At 29.4% G+C, this 20125-nt stretch overlaps 1 protein-coding gene across 3 annotated transcripts in view; it reads left to right on the forward strand.

Moving 5' to 3' along the window:
* LOC145239864 (B-cell lymphoma/leukemia 10-like) overlaps positions 1-20125 on the forward strand; it is a 94577-nt gene that overhangs the window by 57928 nt on the left and 16524 nt on the right. For all 3 annotated transcript variants that reach the window (XM_080103433.1, XM_080103432.1, XM_080103434.1), the window contains one exon: positions 19596-19875. In XM_080103433.1, coding sequence (XP_079959559.1) covers positions 19596-19875 — 280 coding nt within the window. The remainder of the gene's footprint in view (positions 1-19595; positions 19876-20125) is intronic.

The following is a 20125-nucleotide window of genomic DNA, read 5'->3' on the forward strand; positions in this document are numbered from 1 at the left end:
TGTGTTGAGTCATTGCATTTGGGATCGTGTCGAATCATTCGAGGTGTTCGGGTTGAATCAACAGAGTTGCTTGGGATTGTGTCGTGTCATGTTGAATCGTCAATGTTGTTCGGGATTGTGTCGCATCGAATCAACGGAACTTTTGATGATTTGGTGAAAGAATCCCAGAGTCGCAGAACTTGTCAAATCATCAAATACCAAATATCCATGTTGTGTGAATTTTTCACCTTAGAAATAGCAAAATAAGTATGACATGAAAAATATGCCATTTTTTTATCAAAAAACTTGAGACAAGGCATTAAGCCACTTGATGTAAGGAGCTAGCAAAAGCGAAAGATGATTATCATAAAGACAGTCTTGAAAAGACCAATGCTGTAGGTAGGAGGAAAACAGTCCGCTAGAAGAGAGTTCCATAACCGTGCAGTTTTTGTAAAAAAACTATTGGAATAGGAAGCTGTATTACAATGAGGTATCAAAACAGTGGATTAATGGAGATCACTATCCTAACGAATGAGGGGCATTCCAATCCATATCATCCAGCCCTGACACCACCACCCTCAGATTTTTTTTTCTTATGAACACCTCATAAAATTTAGCTAAAAACTAAGATAAATCTGCATTTTCAGATATGTTTGAATAGAAGAACCCAATTTTTCAGAGGGTTGATTTTAGTCCAGAAATAAGAAATCAGTGCATCATGACACCCTATTTTGGGCCTCAAATGTTTTAGAAAATTTGCAAATGTGAGGCTAAAAATAATCTTCTTGGGCCTAAATTTCACTAAAGTATGTTTTCATGGGTGATGAATCCAAAAATCATAGAAAGGCACTAAATGAAAGGAAAGACCTCGTTTTGACCAATTCATGTGCCACCGTGGCACTTTAAGAGGTTGTTTGGCTCTCCAAAGCAGAGCAACAAAAAGGATATCAACCCTCAGATAAAAATGGCTCCTTCTATTCAAATATAGTTGAAAATGCAGATTTCTTTTAGTGTTTACCTAAATTTTATAAGGTGTTCATAAGAAACAAATCTGAGGGTTGTGGTGTCAGGGCTGGATTGGAATGTCCCATGAGCTAGAACAAAAGAAGCAGGGAATAGATCAGACAATTCCGAAGGAAACATGTTATTATAATATTTATAAAAAAGACTGAGACTAGCAATATCACCTGTGAGAGAGAGGTTGTAATGAAGAAGAAAGAGTGGGGCCAATCAAATTAGACACATTTCTGCCATTTATCAAGAACGATCAAATGGAACATTCACCAGCACAGATATGATAATAGTAATTCATGGTCTAATACTAGATTTGTAGATATAGAGATTAGCTTTAGATGAGAGACAGTGTTTAGAACGATAGAGAGAACTGATTTTATGAGAAGCAGAACAATAGATCAATAAATGAATTCCAAGATAGATTTGATGAAAAGAAAAAAGCAAGAAGTTTTAGAGACGATTTATCCTCAAGATCACAGCTATCCATAACAATCTCAGGAGAAAAGGGACACACCTATGATTGAAAGACAGGAGCCGATTCTTAACGATTAAATGAAACAAGCCATTTCTTGTTCCAATCCAAGTAAATTTCTAAATTAGCTCCATATTTCAACTGATCTGAGGAAGATGGGCGAAAAGCAATACCAGAATAGAGGGTGGTATCATCAGCATAAATGTTAATTTTCTGAATAAGATTTTTTGGAAGGTCATTTATATAGAAAAGAAACAGTGTTGAACTTGGAATAGAGCCTTCAGAAACATTGGCATTGATAGGAAAAGAGAATGAAGAAACATTGGCATTGATAGGAAAAGAGAATGAAGAAACATTGGCATTGATAGGAAAAGAGAATGAAGAAACATTGGCATTGATAGGAAAAGAGAATGAAGAAACATTGGCATTGATAGGAAAAGAGAATGAAGAAACATTGGCATTGATAGGAAAAGAGAATGAAGAAACATTGGCATTTATAGGAAAAGAGAATGAAGAAACATTGGCATTGATAGGAAAAGAGAATGAAGAGACATTGGCATTGATAGGAAAAGAGAATGAAGAGACATTGGCATTGATAGGAAAAGAGAATGAAGAAACATTGGCATTGATAGGAAAAGAGAATGAAGAAACATTGGCATTGATAGGAAAAGAGAATGAAGAAACATTGGCATTGATAGGAAAAGAGAATGAAGAGACATTGGCATTGATAGGAAAAGAGAATGAAGAGACATTGGCATTGATAGGAAAAGAGAATGAAGAAACATTGGCATTTATAGGAAAAGAGAATGAAGAAACATTGGCATTGATAGGAAAAGAGAATGAAGAAACATTGGCATTGATAGGAAAAGAGAATGAAGAAACATTGGCATTGATAGGAAAAGAGAATGAAGAAACATTGGCATTGATAGGAAAAGAGAATGAAGAAACATTGGCATTGATAGGAAAAGAGAATGAAGAAACATTGGCATTGATAGGAAAAGAGAATGAAGAAACATTGGCATTTATAGGAAAAGAGAATGAAGAAACATTGGCATTGATAGGAAAAGAGAATGAAGAGACATTGGCATTGATAGGAAAAGAGAATGAAGAGACATTGGCATTGATAGGAAAAGAGAATGAAGAAACATTGGCATTGATAGGAAAAGAGAATGAAGAAACATTGGCATTGATAGGAAAAGAGAATGAAGAGACATTGGCATTGATAGGAAAAGAGAATGAAGAGACATTGGCATTGATAGGAAAAGAGAATGAAGAGACATTGGCATTGATAGGAAAAGAGAATGAAGAAACATTGGCATTGATAGGAAAAGAGAATGAAGAAACATTGGCATTGATAGGAAAAGAGAATGAAGAGACATTGGCATTGATAGGAAAAGAGAATGAAGAGACATTGGCATTGATAGGAAAAGAGAATGAAGAGACATTGGCATTGATAGGAAAAGAGAATGAAGAAACATTGGCATTGATAGGAAAAGAGAATGAAGAAACATTGGCATTGATAGGAAAAGAGAATGAAGAAACATTGGCATTGATAGGAAAAGAGAATGAAGAAACATTGGCATTGATAGGAAAAGAGAATGAAGAGACATTGGCATTGATAGGAAAAGAGAATGAAGAGACATTGGCATTGATAGGAAAAGAGAATGAAGAAACATTGGCATTGATAGGAAAAGAGAATGAAGAAACATTGGCATTGACAGGAAAAGAGAATGAAGAAACATTGGCATTGATAGGAAAAGAGTATGAAGAGACATTGGCATTGATAGGAAAAGAGAATGAAGAGACATTGGCATTGATAGGAAAAGAGAATGAAGAAACATTGGCATTGATAGGAAAAGAGAATGAAGAAACATTGGCATTGATAGGAAAAGAGAATGAAGAGACATTGGCATTGATAGGAAAAGAGAATGAAGAGACATTGGCATTGACAGGAAAAGAGAATGAAGAAACATTGGCATTGATAGGAAAAGAGAATGAAGAAACATTGGCATTGATAGGAAAAGAGAATGAAGAGACATTGGCATTGATAGGAAAAGAGAATGAAGAGACATTGGCATTGATAGGAAAAGAGAATGAAGAGACATTGGCATTGATAGGAAAAGAGAATGAAGAAACATTGGCATTGATAGGAAAAGAGAATGAAGAGACATTGGCATTGATAGGAAAAGAGAATGAAGAGACATTGGCATTGATAGGAAAAGAGAATGAAGAAACATTGGCATTGATAGGAAAAGAGAATGAAGAGACATTGGCATTGATAGGAAAAGAGAATGAAGAGACATTGGCATTGACAGGAAAAGAGAATGAAGAGACATTGGCATTGATAGGAAAAGAGAATGAAGAGACATTGGCATTGACAGGAAAAGAGAATGAAGAGACATTGGCATTGATAGGAAAAGAGAATGAAGAAACATTGGCATTGACAGGAAAAGAGAATGAAGAGACATTGGCATTGATAGGAAAAGAGAATGAAGAGACATTGGCATTGATAGGAAAAGAGAATGAAGAAACATTGGCATTGATAGGAAAAGAGAATGAAGAGACATTGGCATTGATAGGAAAAGAGAATGAAGAAACATTGGCATTGATAGGAAAAGAGAATGAAGAGACATTGGCATTGATAGGAAAAGAGAATGAAGAAACATTGGCATTGATAGGAAAAGAGAATGAAGAAACATTGGCATTGATAGGAAAAGAGAATGAAGAGACATTGGCATTGATAGGAAAAGAGAATGAAGAGACATTGGCATTGATAGGAAAAGAGAATGAAGAAACATTGGCATTGATAGGAAAAGAGAATGAAGAGACATTGGCATTGATAGGAAAAGAGAATGAAGAAACATTGGCATTGATAGGAAAAGAGAATGAAGAGACATTGGCATTGATAGGAAAAGAGAATGAAGAGACATTGGCATTGATAGGAAAAGAGAATGAAGAGACATTGGCATTGATAGGAAAAGAGAATGAAGAAACATTGGCATTGATAGGAAAAGAGAATGAAGAGACATTGGCATTGATAGGAAAAGAGAATGAAGAGACATTGGCATTGATAGGAAAAGAGAATGAAGAAACATTGGCATTGATAGGAAAAGAGAATGAAGAGACATTGGCATTGATAGGAAAAGAGAATGAAGAAACATTGGCATTGATAGGAAAAGAGAATGAAGAGACATTGGCATTGATAGGAAAAGAGAATGAAGAGACATTGGCAATGATAGGAAAAGAGAATGAAGAGACATTGGCATTGATAGGAAAAGAGAATGAAGAGACATTGGCATTGATAGGAAAAGAGAATGAAGAAACATTGGCATTGATAGGAAAAGAGAATGAAGAGACATTGGCATTGATAGGAAAAGAGAATGAAGAAACATTGGCATTGATAGGAAAAGAGAATGAAGAGACATTGGCATTGATAGGAAAAGAGAATGAAGAGACATTGGCATTGATAGGAAAAGAGAATGAAGAGACATTGGCATTGATAGGAAAAGAGAATGAAGAGACATTGGCATTGATAGGAAAAGAGAATGAAGAAACATTGGCATTGATAGGAAAAGAGAATGAAGAGACATTGGCATTGATAGGAAAAGAGAATGAAGAAACATTGGCATTGATAGGAAAAGAGAATGAAGAGACATTGGCATTGACAGGAAAAGAGAATGAAGAAACATTGGCATTGATAGGAAAAGAGAATGAAGAGACATTGGCATTGATAGGAAAAGAGAATGAAGAAACATTGGCATTGATAGGAAAAGAGAATGAAGAGACATTGGCATTGATAGGAAAAGAGAATGAAGAGACATTGGCATTGATAGGAAAAGAGAATGAAGAGACATTGGCATTGATAGGAAAAGAGAATGAAGAGACATTGGCATTGATAGGAAAAGAGAATGAAGAAACATTGGCATTGATAGGAAAAGAGAATGAAGAAACATTGGCATTGATAGGAAAAGAGAATGAAGAGACATTGGCATTGATAGGAAAAGAGAATGAAGAAACATTGGCATTGATAGGAAAAGAGAATGAAGAAACATTGGCATTGATAGGAAAAGAGAATGAAGAAACATTGGCATTGATAGGAAAAGAGAATGAAGAAACATTGGCATTGATAGGAAAAGAGAATGAAGAAACATTGGCATTGATAGGAAAAGAGAATGAAGAAACATTGGCATTGATAGGAAAAGAGAATGAAGAAACATTGGCATTGATAGGAAAAGAGAATGAAGAAACATTGGCATTGATAGGAAAAGAGAATGAAGAGACATTGGCATTGATAGGAAAAGAGAATGAAGAAACATTGGCATTGATAGGAAAAGAGAATGAAGAGACATTGGCATTGATAGGAAAAGAGAATGAAGAGACATTGGCATTGATAGGAAAAGAGAATGAAGAAACATTGGCATTGATAGGAAAAGAGAATGAAGAAACATTGGCATTGATAGGAAAAGAGAATGAAGAAACATTGGCATTGATAGGAAAAGAGAATGAAGAGACATTGGCATTGATAGGAAAAGAGAATGAAGAGACATTGGCATTGATAGGAAAAGAGAATGAAGAAACATTGGCATTGATAGGAAAAGAGAATGAAGAAACATTGGCATTGATAGGAAAAGAGAATGAAGAAACATTGGCATTGATAGGAAAAGAGAATGAAGAAACATTGGCATTGATAGGAAAAGAGAATGAAGAGACATTGGCATTGATAGGAAAAGAGAATGAAGAGACATTGGCATTGATAGGAAAAGAGAATGAAGAGACATTGGCATTGATAGGAAAAGAGAATGAAGAAACATTGGCATTGATAGGAAAAGAGAATGAAGAAACATTGGCATTGATAGGAAAAGAGAATGAAGAAACATTGGCATTGATAGGAAAAGAGAATGAAGAGACATTGGCATTGATAGGAAAAGAGAATGAAGAAACATTGGCATTGATAGGAAAAGAGAATGAAGAAACATTGGCATTGATAGGAAAAGAGAATGAAGAAACATTGGCATTGATAGGAAAAGAGAATGAAGAAACATTGGCATTGACAGGAAAAGAGAATGAAGAAACATTGGCATTGATAGGAAAAGAGAATGAAGAAACATTGGCATTGATAGGAAAAGAGAATGAAGAGACATTGGCATTGATAGGAAAAGAGAATGAAGAGACATTGGCATTGATAGGAAAAGAGAATGAAGAAACATTGGCATTGATAGGAAAAGAGAATGAAGAAACATTGGCATTGATAGGAAAAGAGAATGAAGAAACATTGGCATTGATAGGAAAAGAGAATGAAGAGACATTGGCATTGATAGGAAAAGAGAATGAAGAGACATTGGCATTGATAGGAAAAGAGAATGAAGAAACATTGGCATTGATAGGAAAAGAGAATGAAGAAACATTGGCATTGATAGGAAAAGAGAATGAAGAAACATTGGCATTGATAGGAAAAGAGAATGAAGAAACATTGGCATTGATAGGAAAAGAGAATGAAGAGACATTGGCATTGATAGGAAAAGAGAATGAAGAGACATTGGCATTGATAGGAAAAGAGAATGAAGAGACATTGGCATTGATAGGAAAAGAGAATGAAGAGACATTGGCATTGATAGGAAAAGAGAATGAAGAGACATTGGCATTGATAGGAAAAGAGAATGAAGAAACATTGGCATTGATAGGAAAAGAGAATGAAGAAACATTGGCATTGATAGGAAAAGAGAATGAAGAGACATTGGCATTGATAGGAAAAGAGAATGAAGAAACATTGGCATTGATAGGAAAAGAGAATGAAGAAACATTGGCATTGATAGGAAAAGAGAATGAAGAAACATTGGCATTGATAGGAAAAGAGAATGAAGAAACATTGGCATTGATAGGAAAAGAGAATGAAGAAACATTGGCATTGACAGGAAAAGAGAATGAAGAAACATTGGCATTGACAGGAAAAGAGAATGAAGAGACATTGGCATTGATAGGAAAAGAGAATGAAGAGACATTGGCATTGATAGGAAAAGAGAATGAAGAGACATTGGCATTGATAGGAAAAGAGAATGAAGAGACATTGGCATTGATAGGAAAAGAGAATGAAGAGACATTGGCATTGATAGGAAAAGAGAATGAAGAAACATTGGCATTGATAGGAAAAGAGAATGAAGAAACATTGGCATTGATAGGAAAAGAGAATGAAGAAACATTGGCATTGATAGGAAAAGAGAATGAAGAGACATTGGCATTGATAGGAAAAGAGAATGAAGAAACATTGGCATTGATAGGAAAAGAGAATGAAGAAACATTGGCATTGATAGGAAAAGAGAATGAAGAAACATTGGCATTGATAGGAAAAGAGAATGAAGAAACATTGGCATTGACAGGAAAAGAGAATGAAGAAACATTGGCATTGATAGGAAAAGAGAATGAAGAGACATTGGCATTGATAGGAAAAGAGAATGAAGAAACATTGGCATTGATAGGAAAAGAGAATGAAGAGACATTGGCATTGATAGGAAAAGAGAATGAAGAGACATTGGCATTGATAGGAAAAGAGAATGAAGAGACATTGGCATTGATAGGAAAAGAGAATGAAGAGACATTGGCATTGATAGGAAAAGAGAATGAAGAAACATTGGCATTGATAGGAAAAGAGAATGAAGAAACATTGGCATTGATAGGAAAAGAGAATGAAGAGACATTGGCATTGATAGGAAAAGAGAATGAAGAAACATTGGCATTGATAGGAAAAGAGAATGAAGAAACATTGGCATTGATAGGAAAAGAGAATGAAGAGACATTGGCATTGATAGGAAAAGAGAATGAAGAGACATTGGCATTGATAGGAAAAGAGAATGAAGAAACATTGGCATTGATAGGAAAAGAGAATGAAGAGACATTGGCATTGATAGGAAAAGAGAATGAAGAAACATTGGCATTGATAGGAAAAGAGAATGAAGAGACATTGGCATTGATAGGAAAAGAGAATGAAGAAACATTGACATTGATAGGAAAAGAGAATGAAGAGACATTGGCATTGATAGGAAAAGCGAATGAAGAAACAGTTGCATTGATAGGAAAAGAGAATGAAGAAGCATTGGTATTGATAGGAAAAGAGAATGAAGAAGCATTGGTATTGATAGGAAAAGAGAATGAAGAAACATTGGCATTGATAGGAAAAGAGAATGAAGAAACATTGGCATTGATAGGAAAAGAGAATGAAGAAGCATTGGTATTGATAGGAAAAGAGAATGAAGAAACATTGGCATTGATAGGAAAAGAGAATGAAGAAACATTGGCATTGATAGGAAAAGAGAATGAAGAAACATTGGTATTGATAGGAAAAGAGAATGAAGAGACACCATCCAGAGTTACTTACAAGTTTTGATCAGAAAAAAAAATCCTTATGATGTTGAGATATCATAATCTCGAAGTTTATATAGAATATCAAAATACCACACTCTGTCGAACGCCTTTGAAATGTCAAGTATATCATTCTACCCTCTCCTGATTTGTCCATAAACTAATAGATCAGCCCAGTTACAACCGTTTATAGATCAGTTATTGAACGAAAACCATGAAAGCTATACTGAACATCACTAAATAGACCTAGGCTTTTGAGAAAATCAACAAGCTTACTGTTGACCTACTTTTCAAAACCAGAGAAGACAAACAGACATAAACTTAGTTGGGTCAGACCGATCGGCCAGCATTTTTAAAAACAGGGACAACAGAGGACTGTGTATAATATGAAAAGTTAGGCAGTCCTATAGGAAGAGAAAAGAGTTCATGTAATATGTGTGTTGGAGTTTGGATCTGGCGATAGCCATGGTGGATTCTTTGTCTCCTTGGTGACCCAGGGCCGAAGGCTCAGGCGAATCCTGTTAAGCTCCAAGAGAAGAGTATCTTGTTAGCAGCACTGGGTGCCAAAAAGGAAGGAGACAATTGTTATGGTTTAACCCATTTATGAACTTTGTCATATGCTTTGCTTGCTTGAGAGATGAGGTCTCACTGTGCAAGCCAGAAGAAAAATTGACTATTAGCATCAATCAGTATGGAGTTTAAAAGAAAGTTCAGGAATACAACGTTTGAGAACAACAATAGGAATTGAATCAGGACAAGAAGCCGTAGACTGGTTAACACCAGTAAGAACACTAGCAACCATCTTTGGGGTGATAGAACTAAGAGAATGGTCGATTCTGAAATAAAAATCAGGCACAACAGCACCAGAATCATTGATAGTAGAATTGTCAGCAAAAAGATGAGCAAAGAAATCGGCCTTATTTTTAGAAGATGAAATAACTTGAAGATCATTAAAAAAGAGAAGAAATTACAGATTTTCCACTATTAATAATACTATTAATAATACTATTAATAACACTATTGATAATACTATTAATAACACTATTGATAATACTATTGATAATACTATTAATAACACTATTTATAATACTATTAATAATACTATTAATAATACTATTAATAACACATTTATATTGTAGATTCTCCAAAATTCATAAGAGCTAACCTTTTAAGATGAGATAGTCACAAATCTTTTGAGAATAGCTAAACTAAGCTTCAAATATTGCTCTCTTTTTAGCTTTAGAAGATTGTATAGAAACCTGTGAACCAATACTGATGAAAGTAATAATTATGATGGGCAATAGCAGATAAACAAAGCATCAGATAAAAACCAGGAAGGAGAATGAGGTTTAAAGTTTTAATAAATTTGCACTTTTTTTATTCCAATTCCTAAGATTTACTTTAAATTCGAGCAATTGTCGTATTTATAATGAAATCAGTCGTCTCCACGTTGCCGATCACAATAAACAGCTAAGAACAGTTTCTTGTACTTGCAGATTGGTAGCTTGCAAGGTCATTGTCAACGATTAGATTTTACGTGCTATTGCATTTGGTATTCCTAAATAGTTCTGACCAGATTCAACATGAATTAACCCGTGATCTTAAGGAAACTGATATGTCAATGTGATTATAGCTATTTCAAATTATCAATAATAATGACTTGTGTGGAAAGAAATTTATTACTAATGGAGATTTTGTATCTGAAAGCAAAAGCGCATTACTTCTATTAATGCACTATCTTTTAATGCTCTGTCCAGATTAATGTTCTTCTTTCAATGCTCTATTAAGGGAGAAGAGTGGAGTATCTGTTCTATTATCATCCCAGGCATTACCTCCTACTTATCTGAGGCTGGTCAAAGATAGTGTAATCCTCCATTATTTGTTCTTTTGGAGAGTAGTGTACGATATGCTTTGTAGTCATGATACCATCTTCTCACAAATTATTTTTTCCTAGTTTTAGATGGGGGACAGGGTGTAGTAGTATACTAGAAAGAAAATCTTCTAATATATGATTGTAACATACTAATATATAATAATATCTCTAATATATAACTGTAACATACTAATATATACTAATATCTCTTAATATAAAATAGTAATATACTAATATATAATAATATCTCTTAATATAAAATAGTAATATACTAATATATAATATCTCTTAATATAAAATAGTAATATACTCATATAAAATATCTCTAAATATAAAATAGTAACATACTAATATATAATATCTCTTAATATGCAATTGTAACATACTAATATATAATATCTCTTAATATAAAATAGTAATATACTAATATATAACAATATCTCTTAATAAAAAATAGTAACATACTAATATATAATAATATCTCTTAATATAAAATAGTAATATGCTAATATATAATATCTCTTAATATAAAATAGTAATATACTAATATATAATAATATCTATTAATATAAAATAGTAACATACTAATATATAATAATATCTCTTAATAAAAAATTGTAATATACTAACATATAACAATATCTCTTAATAAAAAAATAGTAATATGCTAATATATAATAATGTTCTTAATATAAAATACTAATATGCTAATTGTTGTGGAGACGCCCACTAATTAGCATACGGGGTTGAAAAGATATAGATAAAGGAATCAAGTCAGCAAGACCGGAGAGCTGTGTTCGAACGTCGGATAGGCAAGACGCATGTGCCGGTTGCTCCATGAAAGACTTTAACACGCTCTCTGCTGGACAATCTCCCAACTTCAGTACAACTGCACCTTTGTAAATATGTATTTTATTTTTGTCTTAATATATTTGTTTACCGTTATTTTCTGTGTTCATGTTGTTATTGACACAGACACAACACTAATATATCATAATATCTCTCAATTTAATATAGTAATATGCTAGTATATAATAGTATCTCTTTATAACAAATAGTAATATACTAATATATAATAATATCTCTTAATATAAAATAGTAATATATAATAATTTTCTTAATATAAAGTAGTAATATACTTATATATATAATATCTCTTAACGTAAAATAGTAATATACTAATATATAATATCCCTTAATATAAAATGTTAATATAATAATATATACTATCTCTTAATATAAAATAGTAATGTACTGATATATAATAATATCTCTTAATATAAAATAGTAATGTACTGATATATAATAATATCTCTTAATATGAAATAGTAATATGCTAATATATAATACCTCTTAATATATAGCAGTAACACCTCCTACTATAAAATAGTAATATGCTATTATATAAAAATATTTCTTAATATAAAATAGTAATATACCAACAAATAATAATATCTCTTAATATTAAATAATAATAATATACTAATATATACTAATATCTCTTAATATAAAATTGTAATATGCTAATATATAATAATATCTCTTAATATAAAATAGTAATATGCGAATATATAATATCGCTGTATCAGAAATAGTAATATATTAATATATAATAATATCGCTTAATATATAATTTTAACATACTAATATATAATAATATCTCTTAATATAAAATAGTAACATACTAAGATATAATAATATCTGTTAATATAAAATAGTAACATACTAAGATATGATAATATGTCTTAATATAAGACAGTAACATAATATATAATATCTCTTAATATATAATTGTAACATATTAATATATAATAATGTCTCTTAATATAAAATAGTAACATACTAATATATAATAATATCTCGTAAAATAAAATAGTAATATTCTAATATATAATTCTATCGCCTTATATAAAATGGTAATATGCTTATATATAATAATCTCTTAATATAAAATCGTAATAAACTAATATATAATTATATCTCCTTATATGAAATAGAATATACTAATATATAATAATATCTCTTAATATAAGAAATTAACATACTATTATATAATATCTCTTAATATAAAATAGTAACATACTAATATATAATAATATCTCTTAATATATAAGAGTAATAGTAATATCTCTTAATGTAAAATAGTAACATACTAATATATAATATCTCTTAATATAAACTTGTAACATACTAATATATACTAATATCTCTAAATATAAAATCGTAATATACTAATATATAATAATATCTCTTAATACAAAATCGTAATATACTAATATATAATAATATCTTTTCATAAAATATCGTAATATACTAATACATTATAATATCTCTTAATAAAAAATCGTAATATACTAATATATAATAATATCTCTTAATAAAAATAGTAATATGCTAATATATAATAATATCTCTTAATATAAAATAGTAATATGCTAATATATAATAATATTCTTTATATAAAATAGTAATATGCTAATATATAATAATATTCTTTATATAAAATAGTAATATGCTAATATATAATAATATCTCTTAATATAAAATAGTAATATGCTAATATATAATAATATTCTTAATATAAAATAGTAATATGCTAATATATAATATCTCTTAATATAAAATAGTAATATGCTAATATATAATAATATTCTTTATATAAAATAGTAATATGCTAATATATAATAATATTCTTTATATAAAATAGTAATATGCTAATATATAATAATATCTCTTAATATAAAATAGTAATATGCTAATATATAATAATATTCTTTATATAAAATAGTAATATGCTAATATATAATATCTCTTAATATAAAATAGTAATATGCTAATATATAATAATATTCTTTATATAAAATAGTAATATGCTAATATATAATAATATTCTTTATATAAAATAGTAATATGCTAATATATAATAATATCTCTTAATATAAAATAGTAATATGCTAATATATAATAATATTCTTAATATAAAATAGTAATATGCTAATATATAATATCTCTTAATATAAAATAGTAATATGCTAATATATAATAATATTCTTTATATAAAATAGTAATATGCTAATATATAATATCTCTTAATATAAAATAGTAATATACTAACATATAATAATATCTCTTAATATAAAATAGTAATATACTAATATATAATAATATTCTTAATATAAAATAGTAATATGCTAATATATAATAATATCTCTTAATATAAAATAGTAATATACTAATATATAATATCCCTAAATATAAAATATTAATATAATGAAATATACTATATCTTAATATAAAATAGTAATGTACTGATATATAATAATATCTCTTAATATGAAATAGTAATATGCTAATATATAATATTTCTTAATATATAACTGTAACATACTAATATATAATATCTCTTAATATATAATTTTCACATACTAATATATAATAATATCTCTTAATATAAAATAGTAATATACTAATATATAATAATCTCTTAATATATAATTGTAACATACTAATATATAATAACACCTCCTAATATAAAATAGTAATATCCTAATATATTATAATATTTCTTAATATAAAATAGCAATATACCAACAAATAATAATATCTCTTAATATAAAATAATAATATACTAATACATAATAATATCTCTGAATATAAAATTGTAATATACTAATATATAATAATATCTCTAAATAAAAAATAGTAATATACTCATATATTATAGTATCTCTTAATAAAAAATTGTAATATACAAATATATAATAATATCTCTTAATATAAAATAGTTATATGCTAATATAAAATATATCTGTATGAGAAATAGTAATATATTAATATATAATAATATCTCTTAATAAAAAAAATTTATATGCTTATATATAATAATGTCTCTTAATATACAATTGTAAAATACTAATATATAATAATATCTCTTAATATAAAATAGTAACGTACTAACATATAATAATATCTGTTAATATAAAATACTAATATAATAATATATAATAATATTCTTAATATATAATTGTAACATACTAATATATAATATCTCTTAATATATAATTGTAACATATTAATATATAATAATATCTCTTAATATAAAATAGTAATTTGTAATATATAATTATATCTCCTTATATAAAATAGTAATATGCTTCTATATAATAATATCTCTTATTATAAAATAGTAATATACTAATATTTAATTATATCTCCTTATATGTAATAGTAATATACTAATATATAATAATATTTCTTAATATAAGACAGTAACATACTAATATATTATATCTCTTAATATAAAATAGTAACATACTAATATATAATAATATCTTTTAATATTAAATAGAAATATGCTAATAAATAATAATATCTCTTAATATATAATTGTAGCATACTACTATATAATAATATCTCTTAATATAAAATAGTAACATACTAATATATTATATCTCTTAATATATAATTGTAGCATACTAATATATAATAATATCTCTTAATATAAAATAGTAATATACTAATAAATAATATCTCTTAATATATAATGGTGATATACAAATATATAATAATCTATCTTGATATAAAATAGCAATATGCTAATATATAATAATATCTGCTAATAAAAAATAGTAATATGCTAATATATAATAATATCTATTTATATAAAATAGTAACATACTAATATATAATATCTCTTTATATAAAATAGTAATATAATAATATATAATGAAATCTCTTAATATATGAGAGTAATATACTAATATATTACAATATCTCTTAATAAAAAATAGTAATATAATAATATATAATAATATCTCTTAATATAAAATAGTAATATGCTACTATATAATAATATCTCTAAATATGAAATTGTAGTATACTAATATATTATATCTCTTTATATAAATAGTAACATACTAATATATAATAATATCTCTTAATATAAAATAGTAATATACTAATAAATGATAACTTTTAATATATAATACTGATATATTAATAAATATTAATATCTCTTAATATAAAATAGTAACATACTAATATATAATATCTCTTAAAATAACATAGTAACATACTAATATATAATAATATCTCTTAATATAATGGAGTAATATACTAATATATATTAATATCTCTTAATATAAAATAGTAATATACTAATCTCTTCTCTATATAAATAAAATTAACTCATTTTTTCCCGTGGGATTTTGACCTTAATAGGATTAAAAATCAAGATATTTCATGCAAATACATTATGCACAAACGGGAGAACAATATCTGAGGTTTGTTATAGGCTTATTAGTTCTCAAATTCCTCGATAATCTTAGATTTCTATACTTTTTCTGCTGAGAAGTCACGGCCAAAATCGGTTAAGATCAATGGAAGTGGTAAAATATTTTCTCTCTAAAAAATTCCTCCTCCCCCTGCCACCACTTAACACCGTTTGGAGATCGTTCACAAGGAACAGTTGAGAAGAGAACACCGGTTTGGCTTCGTAGTTCTATCATGTGAAGTTATTTAAAATCACAAAACAAAGCTGCAGTGCTCTGTGGCGTAGTGGTTAGGGTGCTGGACAATTCACATTATATTTTCACGTTCGCGCCGACCTACCATAGTGGGTTTTTTTTTTTTTTCCTAAACAACTGGAATGGACTTTTCTTGGTGGCCGAACTGTTAACGTTGCAGATGTTTGTTTTTTTTTTTTTTTTTTCACACTTTATTTTCCTACTTTTACTCATGACTCCGGGTTTGATCCTTCCTACTTACCTACCATAACATTTTTTAAAACTCCCCCCCCCGTCCCGGAAACAAACACTCGGGCAACGCCGGGTACCCCCGCTAGTACATAATAATATCTCTTAATATATAATTGTAACATACTAATATATAATAATATTTCTTAATATAAAATAGTAATAAACTAATATATAGTAATATCTCTTAATATAAAATAGTAACATACTAATATATAATGATTTCTCTTAATATATAATTGTAACATACTAATATATAATAATATCTCTTAATATATAAGATTAATATACTAATATATAATACTATCTATTAATATAAAATAGTAACATATAATAATATCTCTTAATATAAAATTGTAATATATTAATATATAATAATATCTCTTACTATAAAATCGTAATATAATATATAATATCTCTTAATAAAAAATCGTAATATAATATATATCTCTTAATAAAAAATCGTAATATACTAATATATAATAATATCTCTTAATATAAAATCGTAATATACTAATATTGAAATATCTCTCTTAATCTCTAATAGCAATAATCTACCAGCAAAAAAAACAAAAACAAATAAATTGACAAAATAGTAGTACATATATAGTTGACATTGGTTTACGTTTGACGCACTTGACATCTATAAACAAACAGATAAGAAAACCGAGTTGCTTGATTTTTCGTCGCAATTTTGCTTTTTAATGTTGAGAAAGATTTATTTTAAGAAAAGGGGGAGAAAGATATATTAAATAATAATATAACCTTCTCTACCACCAATAGCAATGGCCAAGAACACATTGCCTGAAAGTACTTCTTTTAAAATCCTCGGCCTAACGTTTACAGGGAATATGAACTGGAATAGATACATTGAGAGCATTGCCAGGGCTGCTGCCAGGAAGGTTGGCTCCCTCTACCGTGCTAGAAAACTACTTACGCCTGCCAGTATCCTATACCTCTATAAGGCCACCATTCGCCCATGTATGGAGTACTGTTGTCACATCTGGGCTGGTGCATCTGCTGCTTGTCTCTCGCTCCTGGACAGGTTTCAAAAGAGAGTCGCCAACCTGATAGGTCCCGAACTGTCATCTAGGCTTCAGCCTCTGTCCCATCGATGTAATGTTGCATCTCTCTGCCTGTTCTACAAGTATTTTAATGGTGAATGCTCGGACGAACTACAAGCCCTTGTACCCCCTCGACTTAAATACCCCCAACAAACCCGACAAGCATTAAAAAAACAGTCTCAGTCTGGAAGGATTTCTTTAAGGACATGTATTAAGAAAACCATGTAGAATAGTCTTAAATGGAAAAAAATATATCCAATGTTATTTTGTTTATTTTTATACTTTTTTTGCTTACAAGAAAAGGTTGTAAAGTTATTTCCTTAAAATAAATCTTTCCCAATATTAGAAATCGACCTTGTGATGAAAAGCCAAACAATTTGTTTTCTTACCTGTTTGTTATAAGATGCCATGTTGAACAGAAGGCGTCTCTTCTGTTTTGCTTATTTTGTGGCTCCTTCAAACCTAATTGATCCAAATTCTTGTATTAAAAAAAAAATTCTGAAAGATAGAAATAGTTCTTGCAAGTTTCCACATGAAATTGCCAATAATTTCGAATTATAATGTACTAGCGGGAGTACCCGGCGTTGCCCGGGTGTTTGTAGGTGTGTGTGCTGTTAAATAAAAAAGAAACCGTGGGGGGAGGGGGAGGATTGAACCCAAGCCCTGGGACGAAGTTTGAAAATAAAATCGGCCAGCCAGAATGAGTTACTGAAAGATGTTTAAATTGACAGGTGCGCGCACGGAAGTCGTCGAGCGTTATGACGACGACGTCAATGACCAGGTTCGTTTGTTATAAGCGAAGTAAAAAAAAGAAAACAACGTTAAAACTTAAGCGGGGGGGGGGTAATCAAAACATCGAAAAAAAAACACAAAAAAACTAACGTAAGGCAAACGAACGATGAAAACAGAAAAACGAACACGTTAAAAATGGCTTAAATAAGCCTGTTTCGATATTAAAATTAAAAAAATCGGTGGGTACCCGGGTGTTTTTGGGTGTGTGGTCGGGGGTGGATAAGTGACGTAAAAAAAATTACAGAAAAACGATCGTTACGTGAAAAATGGCTTAAATAACACTGGTTCAATATTTAAATTTAAAAAATCGAAAAAAAAAGACATCTCACACCACGATTCGAACCCTAAACGTTTAGATAATGAACCAACGCGCTAATCAACTGACCTAATGCGACGTACATAAAATTTAATCAGTTTTTCAACTATTTAAAGTAAATCAGGTCATGACGTCATCTGACGCATGCGTAGAACCGGTCGTCGTCATGAGAGGACTGTTTTTGTTGACCCCCCCCCTCCCCTGTTGAAAATTGTCGATTTTGGAGTGAAAAAATGAACGTTTTTGCCCAATTTTTTGATATTTTTCGAGCGAAGGATGGAGCTTCAATATGATACAGAGTTTTTGTTTTTTTTGTTCTGTCTGTCGAAAGTTTTTAGCAGACGCACAAACATACACACATACACACACACATACATATATACATACATTTTCGCTTTTATATATATATAGATGATAATTAAGGTTTTTTTTATTATTTAAATGTGAAAATATAATTAAGAACCCAAGAAGCCAAGCCAATGTTCTGTTAACACTCAATAGGCTGATACCATTCAACAAAACCTAGAGAGATAAATAAATAATGAATATAATGGGAAGAGTAATTATTCTCAAGACGGTGTGGCACATAGAAAAAAGTTAAACTAAAGCAAAACTTAAATGATGACTGGGAATAACTCTTTCTTCCCACATGTATCTTCGGTATAAATCCCTTTCTGGAGCATATTTGCTAGAGACAAAATATCGATTCTTCCCACATGTTCTGTTTGTTGTGATTTTTTTTTTATTTTCCTTTATTCCTTGTTCCATGTTATTTTTTTTTTATATACATGTATGCATATAATCACTCTGACCGTTTTACCATGTAGGATAGCGTCAAGAATTGTGGTCAAGTGCCGATGCATCTAAAAGTATTGAGTGGTATAAAAATTCCTTGTGAGAAAATATTTGACTCTTCTCATTAGTAAAAATAAAATCTTAATCTGTAAATTTTTTTCTTTAAACTTTTTATCAATTCCAGATTTTACTGTCTAATCGCGACTATATCTGTCAACACCTGCTGCCTGAACTTCATTTTGATTATCTGTGTCAAGCGAATATTTTAAGCCAAACAGATTGTGAAGTTATTGAGAATGAGCCATCGAATGAGAAAAAAGCCAGTAAGTTTCTGGATATCATCATCTCGAAAGGTCCAAACTCATTTGATCATCTTTGTGCTGCCCTCTATGAAGAAAAAACACAACTATTTTTGTTTGAACGTTTGAATGAAAAATATGAAATAAAAAAACAGTTCTTTTTAGGTGAGTCGATCAACTGATTTTCTTTGTTATTTCTGATATTATTTTATCTGCATTTTTATATGCATTTGTTTTCGATTTAAAGAGAGACATTAATTATAGGGAAATTAATTCAGGGAAATAATTATTAATGAAGGAAAGTTTGCTCCCTTCCAACCCTAAATTAATATTTTTGTCAATATTTTTGAGATATTTGTTTTAAATTGGCTGTTTTATTCCTAACATATTGTTTCTCTTACACTCCAGACTTCTT

The sequence above is a fragment of the Euprymna scolopes genome, chromosome 19 (genome assembly GCF_053919585.1).
Source record: "Euprymna scolopes isolate OS-2025 chromosome 19, ASM5391958v1, whole genome shotgun sequence".
Classification (NCBI taxonomy): domain Eukaryota; kingdom Metazoa; phylum Mollusca; class Cephalopoda; order Sepiida; family Sepiolidae; genus Euprymna; species Euprymna scolopes.